This window comes from Hemitrygon akajei, chromosome 1 (genome assembly GCF_048418815.1).
Source record: "Hemitrygon akajei chromosome 1, sHemAka1.3, whole genome shotgun sequence".
NCBI classification, from domain to species: Eukaryota; Metazoa; Chordata; class Chondrichthyes; order Myliobatiformes; family Dasyatidae; genus Hemitrygon; species Hemitrygon akajei.
The window spans coordinates 88,970,880-88,989,522 of NC_133124.1; the positions used below are offsets into that span (position 1 = coordinate 88,970,880).

Below are 18,643 nucleotides of genomic sequence, written 5' to 3' on the forward strand. Positions count from 1 at the left end.
ACTTTGCTAAATCTCTTTTCCTCTTGCATATGTGTACCACATACTACTCTGAGAATAACTTATAAAACTAGTTAGGGTGCATTTGGAGTACAGCATTCAGTTCTAGTCACCCCATTATAGGAAGGATGTTGAAGCTTTGGAAAGGGTAGGGAAGAGGTTTACCAGGATGCTGCCTGGATTAGAGGGCGTATGCTATATTGAGAGGTTGGACAAACCTGTGTTGTTTTTCTGGAACAGTGGAGGCTGAAGGGAGATCTGATAGAAATTTAGAAGATCATGAGAGACATAGAGCAGACAGACAGTGTATTTCTCCCAGGGTTGAAATGTCTAATGCCAGATGAGGAGGGGTAATTTCAGCGATGAGGGGCAAGAGTGTGGTGGGTGCCTGGAATGTGCTCCCTTGGGTGGTGGTCGAGGCAGATACATGAGAGACTTGTTAGAGACATTTTGTTAGACACAAGAATGTGAGGAAAATGGAAGGATATGGACATTGAGTAGGCAGAGGAAATTAGTTTAGTTGGTCATTTGATTCACCACAACATTGTGGGCCAAGGGTCCTGTTCTTGTACTGTACTGTTCTAAGACAATAAAAAAGAGAAATGAAGCAGTGTCAGAGTTAAGCAGAACGAGTTTGCAGATCCCGCACACACATAAACATGGGTTTAAATGTAGCCTCTCTTTTCAGTTTGTGAACCTGTCATGAAATCTGTGCATGAAGACTTCAGTTGATAATTTTAAACTGTAGTGTCAGATCAGAGTGTGTTGGGACTAGAATTAGTGATGAGACGTGTTGTAATTTAACATAGGTTTGGATAGGCACGGGCGGGGGGGGGGGGTGTCAAACATTGCAGGAGTACATTGAAAGAGCAGGGGAGTGGGATGGAATAGATTGCTCTGTATAAGCAGCTGGCATGGAGGGGGTGGATTAACAGGCCACCTCCTGTGTTGCAATAATGCTTTGATGGGATGAATGGAAGTAGTGTACTCAGGGAACTTTCTGTGTACCTCGGTTTACTTGTATTTAAATTTGTAGGTAACCATCACAATCTAACTCTTGTGTGTGAACTGTGCAGAATATAGAGTTGTGCTGTCCTTGAATGTTTCACATCCCACTTCCCTGCTGGCCCCACTGGCCTTCAGCACAGAACCAGTAGATTGTAACAGCTGTCTTTTTGTTTGCTTCAGATGCGTGTGAAAGTTGTTTTATTCTGGTGCAGTGAAACAATGTGGCAGCAGCCCACATTGTCAGAATGTGTTACTCCCCAGTATCCCTCCCTCCTCTATTGAGCCTGCTGCGATTCAGGTTGACACACTAACCGCAGATATAAGCAACTCCAGTCTACTCCAAGAACAGTTCCAGGTCTTGTTTCCTAGGATCCAGTGGAGCAAAAGTAGGAGAATATAGTTGAGCTGCAGACCTACCAGGAATTTGAATAAACCTACTTAATCTGACTTTTGTTCATCATGCACACACTTCACCAAAGTTTTAGGGAAAAGTCCCAGTTTAGTTATATTTTAATAGTACTGTAGTGTGCTACATGCAGCGCTGAAATAACGACACGGAGTCGATGAACTGCAGTTACAAAAGAGATTTTATTCGAACTTCGCGGCCTCGCTTTAAAGCCTTCCTGATCCCGCCCTCCCCGGGCGGGGATGCTGTAAGGGGCACGTATTCACAGTCCTGTTCCGCGCGCGGGCTTTTCCCCTTGCTGGTGAAGCAGACTTGGCGCCCTTTTGGGACTGGCCTTTATGCCGGCGCGCTGGCTATTTGTGAGCCGGTTCGAGTGCGCTAGGAAGTGGGTCGCCACAGTACCTCATATTCTGCCCTGGTTTCATAGATCATACAATGTTGAAACAGGCCCCTCAGTCCATCATTTATTTACTTTTTCTTCAATATTATATATTGCATTAAACTGCTGCTGCTAAGTTAACAAATTTTACGACACATGCCGGTGATAATAAACCAGATTCTGATTCTGAACAAGTCTGATTTGACCGTCACTGTACAAATCCCATATGGTTCTCCCCAATTTCACCCCAGCTCTCCAAATAGTTGACCTTTGCTGGTCGGAACTCCTGTATCATTTCCCCATAACTCTAATTTCCCAATTTTTCAAATATTTATCTATTTCCCTCTTAGTTATATCTGATAATCATACCTCCACTATCCTCTGGAGCAGAGAATTCCAGAGATTCACCCCCCTCTGAGAGATTACATTTAACCATCTAACAATTACAGCCCGGAAACAGGCCATCTCGGCCCTTCTAGTCTGTCTCACCTAGTCCCACCGACCTGCACTCAGCCCATAACCCTCCATTCCTTTCCTGTCCATATACCTATCCAATTTTACTTTAAATGACAATACCGAACCTGCCTCTACCACTTCTACTGGAAGCTTGTTCCACACAGCTACCACTCTCTGAGTAAAGAAGTTCCCCTCATGTTACCCCTAAGCTTTTGCCCCCTAACTCTCAACTCATGTCGTCTTGTTTGAATCTCCCCTACTCTCAATGGAAAAAGCCTAACCACGTCAACTCTATTTATCCCCCTCATAATTTTAAATACCTCTATCAAGTCCCCCCTCAACCTTCTACGCTCCAAAGAATAAAGGCCTAATTTGTTTAACCTTTCCCTGTAACTTAGGTGCTGAAACCGTGGTAACATTCTAGTAAATCTTCTCTGTACTCTCTATTTTGTTGCCATCTTTCCTATAATTTGGTGACCAGAACTGTACACAATACTCCAAATTCGGCCTTACTAATGCCTTGTACAATTTTAACATTACATCCCAACTCCTATACTCAATGCTCTGATTTATAAAGGCCAGCATACCAAAAGCTTTCTTCACCACCCTATCCACATGAGATTCCTCCTTCAGGGAACTATGCACCATTATTCCTAGATCACTCTGTTCTTCTGCATTCTTCAATGCCCTACCATTTACCATGTATGTCTTATTTGGACTATTCCTACCAAAATGTAGCACCTCACACATATCAGCATTAAACTCCATCTGCCATCGTTCAGCACACTCTTCTAACTGGCCTAAATCTCTCTGCAAGCTTTGAAAACCTGCTTCATTATCCACAACGCCACCTACCTTAGTATCATCTGCATACTTACTAATCCAATTTACCACCCCATCATCCAGATCATTAATGTATATGACAAACAACATTGGACCCAGTACAGATCCCTGAGGCACACCACTAGTCACCGGCCTCCAACCTGACAAACAGTTATCCACCACTACTCTCTGGTATCTCCCATCCAGCCACTGTTGAATCCATTTTACTACTTTAATATTAATACCTAACGATTGAACCTTCCTAACTAACCTTCCGTGCGGAACCTTGTCAGAAGCCTTACTGAAGTCCATATAGACAACATCCATTGCTTTACCCTCATCAACTTTCCTCATAACCTCTTCAAAAAATTAAATAAGATTTGTCAAACATGACCTTCCACGAACAAATCCATGCTGACTGTTTCTAATCAGAGCCTGTCTATCCAGATAATTATATATACCATCTCTAAGAATACTTTCCATTAATTTACCCACCACTGACGTCAAACTGACAGGCCTATAATTGCTAGGTTTACTCTTAGAACCCTTTTTAAACAATGAAACCACATGAACGATACGCCAATCCTCCATCACCATCCCCGTTTCTAATGACATTTGGAATATTTCTGCCAGAGCCCTTGCTATTTCTGCGCTAACTTCCCTCAAGGTCCTAGGGAATATCCTGTCAGGACCCGGAGATTTATCCATTTTTATATTTCTTAAAGCGCCAGTACTTCCTCCTCTTTAATCGTCATAGTTTCCATAACTTCCCTGCTCGTTTCTCTTACCTTACGCAATTCAATATCCTTCTCCTTAGTGAATACCAAAGAAAAGAAATTGTTCAAAATCTCCCCCATCTCTTTCGGCTCCACACATAGCTGTCCACTTTGATTCTCTAAGGGACCAATTTTATCCCTCACTATCCTTTTGCTATTAATATAACTGTAGAAACCGTGCGGATTTATTTTCACCTTACTTGCCAAAGCAACCTCGTATCTTTTAGCTTTTCTAATTTCTTTCTTAAGATTCTTCTTACATTCTTTATATTCCTCGAGCACCTCATTTACTCCCTGCTGTTTATATTTATTATAGATCTCTCTCTTTTTCCTAATCAATTTTCCAATATCCCTTGAAAACCATGGCTCTCTCAAACTTTTAACCTTTCCTTGCAACCTAACAGGAAAATAAAGATTCTGTACCCTCAAAATTTCACCTTTAAATGACCTCCATTTCTCTATTACATCGTTCCCATAAAACAAATTGTTCCTTCCAAATTCTTTCGCATCTCCTCAAAGTTGGCCTTTCTCCAATCAAAAACTCAACCCTGGGTCTAGTTCTATCCTTCTCCATAATTATATTGAAACTAATGGCATTGTGATCACTAGACCCAAAGTGCTCCCCAACACATACGTCCGTCACCTGACCTATTTCATTCCCTAACAGAAGTTCCAACACTGCCTCTTCTCTAGTTGGTACCTCTACATATTGCTGCACAAAACTATCCTGCACACATTTTACAAACTCCAAACCATCCATCCCTTTTACAGTATGGACTTCCTAGTCTATGTGTGGAAAATTAAAATCTCCCACAGTCACAACCCTGTGCTTACTACAAATATCTGCTCTCTCCTTACAAATTTGCTCCTCCAATTCTCGCTCCCTATTAGGTGGTCTATAATACACCCCTATAAGTGTTACTATACCTTTCCCATTCCTCAATTCCACCCAAATAGCCTCCCTTGACGAGCCCTGTAAACTATCCTGCGAGAGCACCGCTGTAATATTTTCATTGACAAGCAACGCAACACCTCCCCCTCTTGTCCCTCCGATTCTATCACATCTGAAGCAACGAAATCCAGGAACATTTAGTTGCCAATCACACCCCTCCTGCAACCATTTCCACATACCTTAGTTTTAAATGATAGACCATTTATTTTGTAGTTATGTCCGCTTGTTTGTGACTCTTCCACAAGTGAAAACATCTCAACGGTTAACTTGCCGACCCCCTCAGGTTCTTATATACTTGAATAAGGTCACCCCTCATTCTTTGACACTCCAAGGAAAACAGACCCGTAACCATTTTCTGGCACAATATGCAAACATTCTAAATTTGGTCCTTCAGTTGTCTCTAGAATGACGTGGTCAATTTATTTTAGTGACATTGTGCATCAGGACTGGGATTGTACCTTGGTACCTGGGTATTTGGTAGGATACAGTGTTTTGCTCAAACTCCGGTCCCAGTTTTAGCTTTGTGGAGGGTAATGATGAGCAGGACTCAGAATGGAGCATTATCATCAGGCTGAACCTCATACACTTTCTGGTGGCCGGGCTTCTGGGGTTGTTTATGGGTTACATACAGGATGAACTCCACAGGTCGGGTAGCATCTGAGGAGGGGAATAGACAGTCAATGTTTCTGGTTAAGACTTCTCTTGAGACCCTTTATTTAGTCCAATTGAGGGTCTCAAACCAAAATGTTGAGTGTTTATTCCCCTCCATAGATACTAGCTGATCTGCTAAATTCCTCCTGTAATTTGTGTGTTGCTTCAAATTCCAGCAGCTGCAGTCTTTTGCGTCTCCAGTGTTTGAGTTTGTTGCCCATATCAACCCTTTGTTCTGTCATTAGTAATGCTCAGGGATGAACTTTGGCCTCCGGTTAATTGCCACCACTGTTTCAGATCTCTCATTTATGGCACAGTTTCTACCTTTGTAATCTAATCAAAACCCATATGGTTCTTAGCTTTCTCTGATTCTTGAATTTAATCTAATTATCAGAATCAGAATGAGTTTCATTATCACTGACATATGTTTTTGTGACAGCAGTGCAATACAATACATAAAATATACTACAAATTACTATAACATGGTTGGGAATCATTTTTTGTGAACAATGCTCTTGTGAGATGCACAGCTGTGTGCACTATATTGGTATTGATTTATTATTGTCCCATGTTTCAAAGTACGTTGAAAAAGTTTGTCTTGCATTCTGTTTATACTGATCAGATGATTGTACATTGAGGTAAAATCAGGTAAACCTATAACAATGCAAAATGAAATGTAAAAGCTACCAAAAAGATGCAGTGCTTGTACAGTAAATGATGAAGTGAAAGATCACAACAGAGTTGATTGGCAGGTCAGGAGTCCATGTTATCATACAAGAAGTCTGTTCAAGAGTCTGAGAGAGTGATTACAGTAGGATTAGAGGTGTATAGTAATGGAAGTGATCACTCCAGGTTAAAAATGCTTAAGGTATAAACCACTAAAGTAATTTACAAGCATGAAATAAAAATGCAGGTAAGGTTGAGGGAAAGAGGAATGAAGGAAGGAGTTTCTTAAGCAAACACCTCTGAGTATGATGGGATGCTGAATGGTAGCTGCACTTTGATACGAGCTTCTCAGTTTTCCAAAGTAATCACTGCTACAGGTCAGAGGTCATTGCCATTTGTCAACAGAGTTCCTGTTTGGGCATCTCCAAAAATGTCAAGAATGTCCTGATAGATTGGGTTTCAAATGACATTTTGGATGAGTTAAACTCCCTCAGCAATGGCACTTAAAGCTTTCTGTAGGCTGCTTCTTGTGGGAACTGTTTCCCTGTTACAGTGATTACCTGACTGACTCTGTTAGTGTAAGGAAGCCTTTCATCAGGAATGTTTATTGTATATCTACTCAGCGGGGTGAAAATGCCAGGTCCATTTTGTTCAAATCTAAGCAGAGATATCAAAGTAATGCTCTTTTTGCCTGCTTAATTTCCAGAGTTAAATGGGCAGATTTGACTGTTGTCTGTGCATTCTCTGAAATGGTGAAGAGATAATTTAAACCAGTGCAGCTGTAAGAAATTTAAGAAAAAAAATACACAAAGTAAAAAAGTTATTTACACCGTATGAGATTTCGATCCTTTTTGCTTTCCCATCACCGAATGGATATATCCTCTTAGTACTTAATTGTGTGTGCATGTTACGTGTTTATTTATTTGGTTCATTTCAGCAGTGTAGTTTTACACTTAAGTGAAGACATGAAGCTGTGATGGTCTTTTTCTCAATGAAGTTGAGTCATGGGAAAAGTCAAGCAGCTAAAACAAGGAGGGATGGGTCCTCTTCAGGGGAATGTGAATAACAAATGTCATGGATAGCTCCAGGGATCTGGGATTTCTCTGAAGTAGCTTAAAAGGAGAAGGAATTACACTCATGGTGAAAGAATTTTACTCTTCCTATACTCTGGTATAACGTTCAGAGTCTCTGTGTGCCACCCCACTCTGCTCCACTTGATCTCCAGCAGGAAGAGCTGTTAGATCCCTTGGCAGCCTATGTTAAATTGCATCCTGTTTTCATCTTGGTGGAGGAGTCAGAACCCAGAAAATTTCAATGCTCTTGGGCCCTGGTGACACAGTGAAGATCAAGCATGAGATAACTTCTTGTGCTGGGCCTAGAAAATCATTCCTGGTATTTCCCTTCATTATTTTAGTTGGTATCTTTTTATCCCTTTGACTTTTAAAACATTTTTCCAACCATATTTTATTTAGAAAATGTTGCATGCTGAGATTTTATACTTTTGTTTATCCTTTCAAACTGCAAGCAATCAAAATCAAATTGAAAGATGATGGCAAAGGCTTTCCTAAAATGGGCCAATTCTGATTAAGGTGGGGAGAGTAACAGCTCAAGTTTCAAGATTCAAGATTGTTTAGTATCATTTCCTGTAAACAAGTGTAAGCAGAACAAAATAATTGTTATTCCGGATACGATGCAGACCCAAGAAAACAACAATAATTTAAAAGCACAATAAATAGAAATACTTAATATGGTTAAGTATTTAACCATATTATCTACATAGATAGATAATATGGTTAAATATTATCCATATTACCTACATAACTTAATTCACCTTATGTCCATTAAGTGATGCCAGGCTGAGCACAAAGTGATTGATGGAGTTAGTGGTGAAAGTAACTGTTTTTGAGTCTGGTAGTCCTCACATGGATACTGCAATATGTTGCCTCCGTTCTGATGGAAGTTGGACAGCAACTGCTAGAAATCTAACATAAAATAAACAAAAACACAAGGAATTGTTCATTTTACTCAATGAGGGCTTTTCAGCTTATGAGTGATCTGAATTATGGCAATACAACTTTACACGAATTCTCCCTTAATTTTTACTGAAGTCTAACAAAAAAGAAAAAAAAGTTTCATGGTATTCATTAACAACTGGATGCAGTGTATCTTCCTTTAGTTCAATTATGGGCATTCATACAGTACAAATAGAAGATTTTTACATTGTAGATTTTACTTCCCTCCCCTCCCCCCCAACTTTTAAATCTACTCATCTTTTTTGTCCAGTTCTGCTGAAGGGTCTTGGCCTGAAACGTTAACTGTACTCTTTTCTGTAGATGCTGCCTCTAGTATTTTGTGTGTGTGGCGTGGATTTCTCTTGTTTGTGATTTTAGATTTTGCTTATCGTGTGAAATTGGAAATCATCTGTGGCTCACTGAGCAGTACTGCTCCTTGGACACCTCAAGCCGAGAGTGTTCTACATGGAAACCTAAAAGGATGCTCTTCCACCCAAGTGAACTTCTGGTGGAGCAGGTTGTTGGAGCTGGTTTTTGGCTCCTAAGGTCATAATAGAAGTGGCTGCAGACATGATGGATAGAAACATTGATCATAGCTTTCCAGTTTCCTACATTCGGGAAACTTTCCTAGCAAATTGGAAAACCATAACCATAGACACAAGATTCTAAATAAGTTTTGAAAATCCCGAATAATACACACAAAATGCTAGAGGAACTCGGCAGGTCAGGCAGCATCTGGAGAGAAATGCAGTTGCTTTGGGCTGAGGCCCTTCATAAGGAGTTATTGATGAAAAGCCTCAGCCTGAAGCATTGACTGTTCAATCCTACCCACAGATAGCCATAATGCTGTTATCAGAAGAAAAGGGAGACACAGGGTAGCCCAGTTAACCTAATATCTTCCTTGGGAAATTATTGCGATCCGTAATTAAGAATCTAGAAATAGGGCATTTCGAAAATTGTGATACAATCAAGCAGAGTAATTGTGGTTTTATAGTTGGAAAATCATGTTTAAAGATTTGTTAGAGCAGGGTGGTTAAAAGAAAGCTACTAGATAGAGTGTATTTAGAATCCCAGAAGGTACGGCTTGAGATGGATCAGGTTATAGTTTATAGTGCTTTGGGAACTATGTTAGCAGGCGAAGAAGACTTATTAACAGGAGGCAGAGAGTTGTGTAATTTTCAGGGTGGAAAGCTGTAATTAATGAGGTGCTACAGGGAATAGTGTGGGGCCCGTAGCTATTGACAAACTTTATTAATGACTCACTTGAAGGAACTGAGTATAGCATAGCCAAATTTCCAAATGATACAAAGAAAGGTGGGGCAGTAGGTGATGAGGAGAGCACAAAAAGTCTGCAAAGGTATTTGAATAGATTAAGTTTATGGGAAAAATTGGCAGATGAAGAATAATATGGGGAAATGAAGAGTTTGTTCACTTGGAAAGGAAGAATGGAAATATACAATATTGTAGAGAGGCTGCAAAATGCTGCAGAATCTGTGAATCCTCATACACACTAAACATAGAGTCAGCACTCCAGTAGACAGGAGAACTAATGGAGTGACACCTTTATTGAATGTAAAAAAGCAGGAAGTCGTGCTACAAATTTCCTGAGTGTTAGTGAGACTGTACAGCTGAATTCTGAGAGAAGTTTTGGCCTCTATTTAAGCATTGGTGTGCCCACATCAGAGGTAGTTGAGAGTGTAATTATCAGGTTGATTCATGGATGAAGGGACTGTCTTATGAGGAAAGGTTGAATAGATCAGGCCTAGACATATTTGTCTTTTGATGAATGATAGTTGTTCTTGATCTGTAAGAGCTTGATAGGGGAGACGTTGAGATGTTGATTCTCCTCATAAATGATTCTAGAACTTGTTTCAGGATAATGGATTACCTATTTAGGAATGAGATGATGTGCTTTTTATTTTATATAGGGCTTTAAATCCTTTGAGGTCTTTACTGCAGAGGGATGTGGTGGATGAATAATTGAAATTATTCAAGGCTGCTATAGATGGGAGTTTTGGTCTGTAGGGGAGTCAGCAGTCATGGGTAATAGGCAGGACAGCGGCGCAAGGCCAAGATCAGGTCAGCCAGGATTTTATTAAGTGGTAGAAGTAGGGTTGACAAATTGCTTCTGTGGCAGATGTTAAACTGAGGCTTAATCTGGGGCTCTTGAGTGGATGTAAAATCTCCCATAGCATTGTTTCAGAATGTGATAGGTGTTACATCCAGGATTCTGGCCAATTTTTATCCCTTAATGCTATCACTAAAACTGAATATATATGGCAATTTTCAGTTTGATCTTTGTGGGAGCAAGTTGATTGCCATTATAGTACTTATCTGTAAAGAGCTTTCGGATTCTTCCGATGGTTGTGCTGGGTACTTTGTCAATATAAGTCTGTTTTTACTTCTAGCATTAGATTCAACAGTTGCAGGTAATCTGAAATAAATCTGAAAATTTGTCACATGTTGTCAGTCATTTTTGCTCATTTATTTATACTTCTGAAATGCCGTAATTAATTGTGAACATTCCAGGTAGTGTCGTTAAGTGATAATCAGAATTGGATCTTCTGGATATTTGTTGCAAGTGATGTATTATTTTAAATGGAGCTAATTGCAAAAGCTCACACCAACAGCCGAATATTTTTAAACACAGTTATTTGTAAGCATGTTTGATTTGCATTTCTTTCTCTTGTTTAGGTTTTTCAAGTCGCCTATGTTATCATTAAAGCAGCAAATTCCCCACGTCCTGGCAACTGGGTTTTGGAGCGTTCATTCGATGGCATTAAGTTTGAACCATGGCAGTACTACGCCACAAGTGATACTGAGTGCTTGACTCGCTACAACATTGCACCTCGAATCGGGCCGCCAACCTACAAAAGAGATGATGAAGTGATCTGCACTTCTTATTATTCCAGACTCGTCCCACTGGAGCATGGAGAGGTAATGTCATAGAAACATAGAAAACCGACAGCACAATACAGGCCCTTCGGCCCACAAAGTTGTGCCAAACATGTCCCTACCTCAGAAATTACCTCGGGTTACCTATAGCCTTCTATTTTTCTAAGCTCCATGTACCTATCCAAAAGTCTCTTAAAAGACCCTATCGTATCCGCCTCCACCACCGTTGCCGGCAGCCCATTCCACAAACTCACCACTCTCTGTGTTTTAAAAAAAAAATTACCCCTGACATCTCCTCTGTACCTACTCCCCAGCACCTTAAACCTATGTCCTCATGTGGCAACCATTTCAGCCCTGGGAAAAAGCCTCTGACTATCCACATGATCAATGCCACTCATCATCTTATACACCTCTTTCAGGTCACCTCTCATCCTCCGTCGCTCCAAGGAGAAAAGGCTGAGTTCACTCAACCTATTCTCATAGTCATGCTCCCCAATCCAGTTTCTTCACAGAAAGATAGCAAATACCTGCTGGAAGGTGCATCTTAAAATGGGGTTTTGATGGATCACTCATCACTCAGTACAGGAATTGGGATGTTCTGTTGAAGTTGGATTAAATATTGCTGAGACCAATTTTTGAGTAATGTGTGCAGTTCACCAGCCTACAGGGAAGATACCAATAAGCTTAACAGAATGCAGAAATTTTTTTTCCAGGACAAGAGCCTGAGTTATTGGGAAAGGTTGAATAGGTTAGGACATTGTTTCCTGGAGCCGAGGAGAATGGGGGATTTGATAGAGGTATACAAAATTGAGAGGTATAGATAAGGGTAAATACAAGCAGGCTTTTTTCCACAGAGGTTGGGTGAGGCTAGAGCTAGAAGTCAAACTTTTACTGGAGGTGGAAGCTGAAATTTTTAAAGGTAACCTGAAGGGAAACTTCTTCACTCAGAGGGTGTTGTAGAATGAACTGCCAGAAGTGGTAGATGTGGGTTCAATTGCAATACTTAAGAGAAGTTTGAATAGGTACATGGATGAGAGAGGAATGAGGGCTATGGTCTGGGTGCGGGTAGTTGGGATGAGGCAGTAGATCAGGCTAGCATGGACTAGATGGGCAGAAGGCCCGGATTCTGTGCTGTAGAGCTCTATGACTCATCAACAGATGGAATTGGGCAGAAAAAGGTCACTATCAAGCACTCTACAAGAAATTCTAGATGAACTTCACAAAGGCAATTGTGCTTATGAACGCTGTAGCGGTGGGGATGTGCATGTTGAGATAAATGGACTGTTTTCCAGAAGTAGATTTCAATGCAAGCCCACCTCTGCATTCAGGTGAAAATCAGAAATATGAAGTGCAAATGCTGGAAATCGAGAGTAAAAACAGAAAATACTCGGCAGGTCAGGCTGCATCAATGGAATAGAAACAAAATGATAATTTCAAGTTGATGAGCCTTCTTCAGAACTGGGAAGAAAGCCAAAGAAGCTCATTTAAGCTGCAGAGATGGTGAGAGAGGGTGGATGTCTGTGGCAGAGTAAACCAGGATGATGATAGGGATAAATTGTAAACAACGTTGTCTGAATGGGAGCAGTTGGGGAAGTAGTCAGCTTGAAAACTTGAAGAATGCAGAGCAGGAAAATATTCCCAACTGTATGTGTTCTCTACTCCCAGAGAAAATAAGAACAGAAAGGGGGAAGAATCAGAGTACTGAAGGAACTCAATATGTCAGGTCAAGCAGCATCTGTGAAGGCAAAGAAGCAAGCACACTGAACCAGTTATCTCCGATGGGCAATAAATTGTAAAATCAGTGTGGAATCCAGAAGGCTGTAACATGGCCAGACGGAAAATACAGTTAGCCTGTCCAGTCAAGCATAGAGTTCTCTCACAAAAGTAGAAAATTACAGTTAAGAACTGCTGTTTGCTGCAGTAATATGCAACTATCAGTCACTTATTTCTGCTGGAATGGAATGGAACACCACTGCCACTGTATTCTGGTGAAATTTGGAAATGTGCCCAGGCACAAGAGATTCTGCAGGTGATGATGATCTTGATTAATACACACAAAATGATGGAGGAACTCAGCGGGTCAGGCAAGTCCTGATGACAGCTCTCGTAAAATACTGTTGCACAAGAGCTATGTATCATTGGTCACTCTGGAAGCACCAAATTGCAGTTGTTCTATGCTAGGCACTGAGGTAAGTTCCTGTCCTTATCCTTCTCTTTTATCCAGTCCTTTACCTCCAAACTCCAGCTGACCCAGGTTCCTTGTTCACCACTCATCCCCAGTCACCTTGACTTCACCTTTGAGGCCCCATTTTCACCTGACTCTCCCCACACAAGGCAACAATGTCCAACCAGTTGCCACCACCCACCCCTCCAGGTCATGTTTCCCCTTCACCCCCCTTCCCCACCAATACTCAGACTCCTGACCTCAACTCTAAAGAAGTTTGCAGCAATACAACCAAACTAAGACAGTTCAGTGGCCCTTTGCCTTGCGTTTCAGAGTGCAATCTGCTTTTCTGGCCGAAGTGTTTCAAATAGGATGCAACAATGAAGAATGGAATGCTTCTTTCAGTCATGTTTCAGTGTGAAAGCTATTTCAGTTTGGAGAAGAGGGGGTTAAAATACAAAATCCCTGATGTTGAAATACAAGCTTCAGGAGAATTCCATTCAAATGGTTTCCACCCAAAACCTTACTATCCATTGCCCTCTACAGATGCTAACTGACCCACAGGGTTCCTCCAGGTTTGTTTTTTGCTCTGGATTCCAGAGCCTGCAGTCTCTTGTATCTCCAGCCTCTTGAGGTTAAATCTCATCTTCCTTTGTATCACTTTGGAGCAGGAGGCTTAACTAATTTTGTAACAGGAATTGGAAGGCAGGTTTCTTGCCAGCTGAAGTCTCATTTGTAAATGAATCTCTGCAATACAAGAGCAGCAGTTGCCATTTAAAAAAAAATCCTGCAACATCAGAAATAATTTTATTATTTTCCAAGGAAAACACGGTGCTAGGTTTATGACACAGTTAAAATGATTATCTGTTTTGTATCCAGGGCAGTTAATCCTGCACATTACACACCGAAGGCCAAAGACCTTCAAACTCATCTTGTCAGATTCATTTAACCGTTAAGAGACATACTGACCAATTTCATGATTTTTGCACTTGTTTGGACCATATAGAAATATACTCTTGTCGTGTATTCATACAGCGTTAGAAGAAGCCAGAAAGGGCATTTATTAATCCTAACCGCTCAGTGGAAACTAGCTGAGCAGATAATTAAAATTACTGAGGTTATTAACCTTCACAGCAGCCACTGAGGACTAACAAAACTTCATTTTAACTAGTGCATCGAAGCAAGTGGTAAACTCATTTGCTCCAAACCAGCGGGGTCTTCTTCTCTTGTACAAGCAGGTCAGGTCCTGATGAGTTTATTTGTGTCTGACTGCATTTTGAACGAGAATGAGCTGGAGTGAGTCTCCTGTGGGACTAGCTCAGCTGGAAGAGGAATGGCATTTGAGGGAAAGCCTAAAGAGGACAGTTTGAAAACATAATCCTAGCCTTGTTAGACCAGGAGGAACACACACAAAATGCGGGAGGAACTCAGCAGGCCAGACAGCATCCAGGAAAAGAGAATAGTCAACGTTTCGAGCCCTTCGGCAGGAATGATGCATACCCTGGACCAGGAGGAGCTTCATCTGGGCCTCAAGCGGGAAAACTCTGGACCGGGTCCCTAGTGTAGATGTTTTCCTTTCCATGTGCACACTTCCTCCTCACAGGGCATCCAAAGAGCTGTTCCCACGTCAGCTTACTTCCTCCTAATGGGCACAACTACTACCACTTAACATGCACCACCCATGGACAATGAATAGCAAGCCGGTCGGCATGCTTTAAAAGAGGCTGCAGCACTGAAATCCTTCTGGCTTCATATTTTTAGAGAAATTACTTCTACGCAGCGTTTCACACTAGTTATTTAATTATTTATCAACCTACCCACCCACCTATTTATTTATTTATCCAGTTATTTATTTATTTGTTGTACTTTATAGTAATTCTTTATGTCTTGCTTTGTACTGCTGCTGCGAAACAAATTCCACAACATAAGTCCTAGAGCATACAGTCGAGAAACAGGCCTTTCAGCCTATCTGATCTGTGCTGACCCATTTTTCTGCCTAGTTCCATCTACCCAGACCCAGACCATAGTGCTGCATGCCCCTCTCATCCAAACGTCTCTTAAATGTTACAGTTGAACCCGCTCCCACCATTGTTGCTGGCAGCTCGTTCCACACATGCACTGCAGCTCCCTTCAGGTTCTCCTTAAATATTTCACTTTACCCTGAACCTCTGACCCAGAAGTCTCTGATGACGTGCAGGGTCAACCCACGGAAGGCTGCTGGACCCGACAGTATTTCTGGTAGAGTGCTCAGAGGATGTGCAGACCAGCTAGCAGATGTTCTCACTGACATCTTCAACATCTCCCTGAGCAGCGCCACCAATCCAACGTGCTTCAAGGCCGCCACCATCGTCCCCGTGCCGAAGAAGTCTTCAGTGTCCTGCCTAAATGACTACCGTCCCATTGCACTTACATCCGTCATCATGAAGTTTTTTGAGAGGCTCGTCATGAGGCACATCAAGACCCTGCTGCCCCCCTCACTGAACCCCCTGCAGTTTGCGTACCGTCCCAACCGTTCTACAGACGATGCCATTGCCATCACCCTCCATCTGGTCCTAACCCACCTGGACAAAGAAGACACATATGTTTGAATGCTGTTCATAGACTTCACTTCAGCATTCAACACAATCATCCCTCAGAAACTGATTGGAAAGCTGAGCCTACTGGGCCTGAACACCTCCCTCTGCAACTAGATCCTAGACTTCCAGACTGGGAGACCTCAGTCAGTCCGGATCGGGAGCAGCATCTCCAACACCATCACACTGAGCACGGGGGCTCCCCAGGGTTGTGTGCTCAGTCCACTGCTGTTCACTCTGCTGACCCACGACTGTGCCGCAACACACAGCTCCAACCACATCATCAAGTTCGTCGATGACACGACTGTGGTGGGTCTCATCAGCAAGAACGACGAGTCAGCTTACAGAGAGGAGGTGCAGCTGCTAACGGACTGGTGCAGAACCAACAACCTGTCTTTTAATGTGAACAAAACAAAAGAGATGGTTGTTGACTTCAGGAGGGCATGGAGGGACCACTCCCCGCTGAACATCGATGGCTCCTCGGTAGAGATCGTAAAGAGCACCAAATTTCTTGGTGTTCACCTGATGGAGAATCTCACCTGGTCCCTCAACACCAGCTCCATAGCAAAGAAAGCCCGGCAGTGTCTCTACTTTTTGTGAAGGCTGAGCAAAGCCCATTTCCCACCCCCCATCCTCATCACATTCTACAGGGATTGTATCGAGAGCATCCTGAGCAGCTGCATCACTGCCTGGTTCGGAAATTGCACCATCTCGGATCACAGGACCCTGCAGTGAGGTCAGCTGAGAAGATTATCGGGGTCTCTCTTCCCGCCATTAAGGACATTTACACCACAGGCTGCATCTGCAAAGCAAACAGCATTATGAAGGACCCCATGCACCCCTCATACAAACTCTTCTCCCTCCTGCCATCTGGGAAAAGGCATCGAAGCATTGAGGCTCTCATAACCAGACCATGTAACAGTTTCTTCCCCCAAGCTATCAGACTCCTCAATACCCAGAGTCTGCACTGACACCAATTTACTGCCCTCTACTGTGCCTATTGTCTTGTTTATTATTTATTGTACAGCCTGCTCTGTTTTGTGCACTTTATGCAGTCCTTGGTAGGTCTGTAATCTAGTGTAGTTTTTTTTGTGTTGTTTTTATGTAGTTCAGTATAGTTTTTGTACTGTTTCATATAGCACCATGGTCCTGAAAAACGTCGTTTCATTTTTACTGTGTACTGTACCAGCAGTTATGGTCGAAAAGTGACTTGTTAATAATACTGGGATTCATATTTTCAGTTCTCCATCCAAAAGATTTAGAAGATCTGTAATGTAACCTCATACGAATACTCACTTCACAGCAAAATTAATGAGGGGGACTACCTGTAGCTGGAATTCTGAGGAGAGTGTTTTTGGCATTGTTACAGATTAGGTCTGTAATTAAAATATGTATTGTCTGTGTTCGCGGCAGATTGTTCCTTGTTTAACAGGGGCTATTCATTTGGTTTCTCGCTTGTGTGTGAAAGACTGTTGCATAATGCAGTGCTTTATTAAAATTACCAGTGGGTCTGAATGGAGTGCCAGTCTCTTTAATTTGAATACAGACTGATCTTTCTAACCAGAAGAAGAAAGCCCTTAACTCTGGAGTCATCGGGACGCCATCGTGATGGCGTTTTTTTAAAGCAGGCTTTCTTAATTTTACGAAGCTGAGTTGCTAGCTCGACGATCAACCAAGCACAGATGGAAAGCGTGCAAGGGAGCCGGCTGGATTCGAACTTTGCTCTGAAGTCCGGCGCTGATGTCACTATGCCACCAGCCGGCACATAGTTAAATAGTCTTCCAATTCCAATGTAAAAGTTAACATTTGAGTATGCTGACAGCTAAATTAATGATAGGAAGTATTTAGGCCTTATCTGTTGATTATGGAAGCCTGTTACATATTTGTTTAGGTAAGACCGTCAACAAGGGAATTTGTTTGTCTCTTCAAACATGGATAATAAGTAAATGTATGTATATGTGCAAGAAAAGCTTCTTTGCAGCAGCATCACAGGCACGTAGATCATATAAGCAGCATTCATGCGATAAACAGAAGTTTATGTTTATAAATAAGCAGTAAGTTGAGAGGGGGAAAAGGGGATAGGAAATGGTGAAGGAAGGGGGTGGGGGGAGGAAATCACTGGACACAACATAGATTGGGAGACCGCTTTGCTGAGCACCTATGCTCCATCTGCCAGAAAAAGTGGGATCTCCCAGTGGCCACCCATTTTAATTCCATATCCCATTCCCTTTCCGATATGTCCATCCATGACCACCTCCACTGTTGTGATGAGGCCATACTTAGGTTGGAGGAACAACACCTTTTGGGTAGCCTCCAACCAGATGGCATGAACATAGTTTCCTCCAACTTCTGGTAATGCTCTCCCCACCCCCCTTCAGCATTTCCCATTCCCTTTTCTCTCTCTCACCTTATCTCCTTGCCCACCTAATGCCCCCCCTCTAGTGCTCCTCCCCCTCCCCCCTTTTCTTTCTTCCACGGTCTTCTGTCTTTTTCACCAATCAACTTCCTCGTTCTTCAACCTTCCCCCTCTAGGTTTCACCTAGAACCTTGTGTTTATCTCTCCCTTCTCCCCAACTTTTAAATCTACTCCTGAGCTTTATTCTCTGGTCCTACTGAAGGGTTTCAGCCCGAAACGTCGACTGTACTCTTTTCCATAGATGCTGCCTGGCCTGCTGAGATACCCCAGCATTTTCTGCATAATGTTGCTATACTGTAGTGTTAAAATTTTGCCGGTTTGATCAGGAACCAAGTGGTTGAAGGGAAGTCGCTGTTTGTTTTTTATATTTTTTATGAGTTTCTATAATACAGCTACAAAAAAAAACATCAACAAAATGGAGATTTATACAGTGCAAAACAAATGTGTCTAATATATAATTCATAACAATA

The 18,643-nt window shown here is 42.0% G+C and overlaps 1 protein-coding gene across 1 annotated transcript in view; it reads left to right on the top strand.

Annotated features, from left to right (window-relative positions):
- lama1 (laminin, alpha 1) overlaps positions 1–18,643 on the top strand; it is a 346,216-nt gene that overhangs the window by 95,407 nt on the left and 232,166 nt on the right. Inside the window, exon 4 of the mRNA XM_073047634.1 lies at positions 10,820–11,062. Within this exon, the coding sequence (XP_072903735.1) occupies positions 10,820–11,062 (243 nt within the window). The remainder of the gene's footprint in view (positions 1–10,819; positions 11,063–18,643) is intronic.